Genomic DNA, 3,737 nt, shown 5'->3' on the forward strand with positions numbered 1-3,737 from the left:
AATAAAAAAATAAACAATATAACACAAAATATATAATTTTGAAATCATTTATTGAATTACAGGCTGAAAAATTGCAATTAAAAATCTGTTTTTTTTTTACTTAACTGAGTTAGTTTGAACTTAGTTAATTGTGGTTACAACAAAAAACAGAAACGCTGCATTTTAATTAAAATATTATAATCTATTGTTTCAAGTCAGAATGTCTTTGTAAAGGAACAACAGGTGCCAAAATTTTTACTTATTTACACTGTTACTGCCATCTGGTGGTTGAAGAGTGGTACTGCACCACTGCAAGCGGTTTACTGTTACAGCAGAAAATGCTGCAAAGATTTATTTTATCACGATGTAAATACATAAACGACTAAAGAAGATCTTTCTTTCAATACCTATACATTAAATATTGTATTAAAATTGTAATAAACTATAAATAAGTTAATTATAAGGAAACGTATTCAGTCTCACTGTAACACCTGTATATTTTAATGTCTTTAAGCCTAATCACATCCATTACTTAGATTATAATCTATAATTGGTGGATTGATGTTATAATTCCAGATTTATTCCACACGTTTTCCTCAGCAAATGCTTCTGTAATTTCTCTTCCTTATTTTCATGTCACTGGGCTTTTTTTCTTTGCCTTTGTTAACGTCTTTATTTCACACTCAGGTTTGTGTGAATGTGACATCGATGTTTCTGTCGTTTCCAGGTTCTGCAGTCGGCGAAGGAGCAGATCAAATGGTCCATCCTGAAATGACGTGGACCACAAACGTCCCCTAGAGAATATTTTTCGTCCCCAAAGGCTATTTTTGTAGTAACACGACTAAAAGAGAAGCTCATTAGAGAGAGAGAGGCCTGTTGGGTCGTAGGCTGCTTCATGTCAGACAGGGTTTTTCTTTACTTACTTTGTGCAATGGCATTTTTGTTACATTACGTGTGATGTGATTTATGAAGCTAAAGGGTGAAGATTGTGGAGTCTGCATCCGTGCTCCTGATTCAAAGAAACTGACGAATAATCATCTCCATGTAAACGTGAGAAACGTCACGATTGGTCATTGTTCTCGTTACTGGTGGAGCGGGATCTTCTTGTCTCCTGTTTAATGTTACCCGTCCAAATTTGTTCCATTTTTGGAACAACAACAAAAAAAATAAAACAGGGCCTGTGATTTTTGGTCCAAAATTTGATAAAATCATCATACTATACTATGTCGTCCAAAATTTGGCAATTTTTTTGAAAAACAAAAAAAAGAATTGGTCCAAAAATTGACAAAATCGTCATACTCTACTTTGTCGTCCAAAATTTGACAAAAAACGTAATACTGTACTACGTCGTCCAAAATTTGGCCTTTTATTAAAAAAAAAAAAAAATTGGGTCAAAAATTTGACAAAAACGTCATACTATGCTATGTTGGCAAAACTTTGACAATTTTTTTCAAAAAAAGAATTTTGGTCCAAAATTTGACAAAAACGTCATACTATGCTATGTCGTCAAAAATTTGACAATTTTTTTCAAAAAAGAAATGTTGGTCCAAAATTTGACAAAAATGTCATACTATACTCTGTCATCCAAAATTTGAAAAAAAAGATTTTTGGTCCAAAATGTGATAAAATCGTCATACTATACTATGTCTTCCAAAATTTGGCCGTTTATTTTGAAAAAAAATTGGTCCAAAATTTGACAAAAATGTCATACTCTACTATGTCGTCCAAAATTTGACAAAAAACGTAATACTGTACTACGTCGTCCAAAATTTGGCCTTTTATTTAAAAAAAAAAAAAATTTGGTCAAAAATTTGACAAAAACGTCATACTATGCTATGTTGTCAAAAATTTGAAACATTTTTTCAAAAAAAGAATTTTGGTCCAAAATTTGACAAAAACGTCATACTATGCTATGTCGTCAAAAATTTGACAATTTTTTTCAAAAAAGAAATTTGGTCCAAAATTTGACAAAAATGTCATACTATACTATGTCGTCCAAAATTTGAAAAAAAAGATTTTTGGTCCAAAATTTGACAAAATCGTCATACTATACTATGTCTTCCAAAATTTGGCCGTTTATTTTGAAAAAAAAATTGGTCCAAAATTTGACAAAAATGTCATACTCTACTATGTCGTCCAAAATTTGACAAAAAACGTAATACTGTACTACGTCGTCCAAAATTTGGCCTTTTATTTAAAAAAAAAAAAAAATTTGGTCAAAAATTTGACAAAAACGTCATACTATGCTATGTTGTCCAAAATTTGAAACATTTTTTCAAAAAAAGAATTTTGGTCCAAAATTTGACAAAAACGTCATACTATGCTATGTCGTCAAAAATTTGACAATTTTTTTCAAAAAAGAAATTTGGTCCAAAATTTGACAAAAATGTCATACTATACTATGTCGTCCAAAATTTGAAAAAAAAGATTTTTGGTCCAAAATTTGACAAAATCGTCATACTATACTATGTCTTCCAAAATTTGGCCATTTATTTTGAAAAAAAAATTTCATCCAAAATTTGATAAAATCGAGGAAATGTCACGATTGGTCATTGTTCTCGTTACCGGTGGAGCTGGATCTTCTTGTCTTAGTTCCTGTTAAATGTTACCAGTCCAAATTTGTTCCATTTTTGGAACAACAACAAAAACCCACAAAATAAAACAAGGCCCAAGACTTCATTTGTGCACTGAACTGTCCAGTTTGATAAAGTTGTGTTGTGTGCTTTAACGTTTATTTAAATGTATATCATGACGCTAAACACGTAGCAGTATGTATGTGGACGCGGCAATATTTTTGCACTGTTGTAACTTTTATTAAAATATTAAAACTCTAAACCTTTCCTTCAGTAGAATTCCCTCATGAGGGAAGAATACGTCTGTGTACATACAATTGCAATTTTCTAATCAAAGGGACCTGAAAGAATAGTAGTAAAAGAAAATATATTAATTATTTTAGATGGAAAAAGAAGAGGGGGAAAAAAAGCCAAAGACAAACTGATCATTTTGTAACATTGGCCGCTGTTATTTTCTTTATCAACCATTTATGAGACTGAAAATAAAATTGTATATTTGTCCTTGTTTCCAGTCGTCCTGGTTTCTTTCATATTGTGATTGTTTGTTTTTTAAAAATACAATAGTTAATATTAGGGGAAAAACCTTGTTTGGAAAAAAAAGTTTTGAAAAATTAAACTTAAAAAAATATATCTGAAAAAAAAAACTTTATTTGAAAAAAAGAAAAAAAAAAAAAAAATATATGACCTTTTGGAAAAGAAAAACCATTTGAAAAAAATAAACTTTTTGAAAAAAAAAAAACTTAAATAAAAGAGATTGAAAAAAACTTAAAAAAAAGGGAAAAGAAACTTTTAAAATATATATATATATATATATATTGACTAATAAAACTTTTTTGGGGTAGGGGGACAGCCTTGAAAAAAACTTTTTGGAAAAAGGTTTTTAACTCAACTCAACTCAACTTTAAGCAGCAGCAGATAAATGTGATCAAATTTTTTTTACAGTATATTCATCTAATACCAGTACTTGCTAAGTTATATTAATATAATATAAAAAAGAAGTGTGTATAGTTTTTGCATGAGCCACAGAACTCATTCGTCAAGTCTCATCTAAATATCAGTGAGAGCATTTGGCTCCATCTAGTGGACGGAAACGTCAATTGATCTTATTGATGCTGATCCACAAAAAGTCTAATGTGTATTTGTGACAGCAATTGAAAATGATAATGCTAACAAAAATCTGTCTCA

At 29.9% G+C, this 3,737-nt stretch overlaps 1 protein-coding gene across 2 annotated transcripts in view; it reads left to right on the forward strand.

The window, feature by feature from the left end:
- The window catches only part of copz2 (COPI coat complex subunit zeta 2), a 19,983-nt gene extending 16,924 nt beyond the window's left edge, over positions 1-3,059 (forward strand). For both annotated transcript variants that reach the window (XR_014592950.1, XM_083896636.1), the window contains one exon: positions 707-3,059. Coding sequence is in view for 1 of the 2 variants with exons in the window: in XM_083896636.1 (XP_083752762.1) it covers positions 707-754 (48 nt within the window). In the remaining variant the exon portion in view is untranslated. The remainder of the gene's footprint in view (positions 1-706) is intronic.
- Positions 3,060-3,737: the final 678 nt, after the last annotated feature.

Source organism: Microchirus variegatus (genome assembly GCF_963457635.1).
Source record: "Microchirus variegatus genome assembly, chromosome: 10".
In the NCBI taxonomy this organism is placed as follows: domain Eukaryota; kingdom Metazoa; phylum Chordata; class Actinopteri; order Pleuronectiformes; family Soleidae; genus Microchirus; species Microchirus variegatus.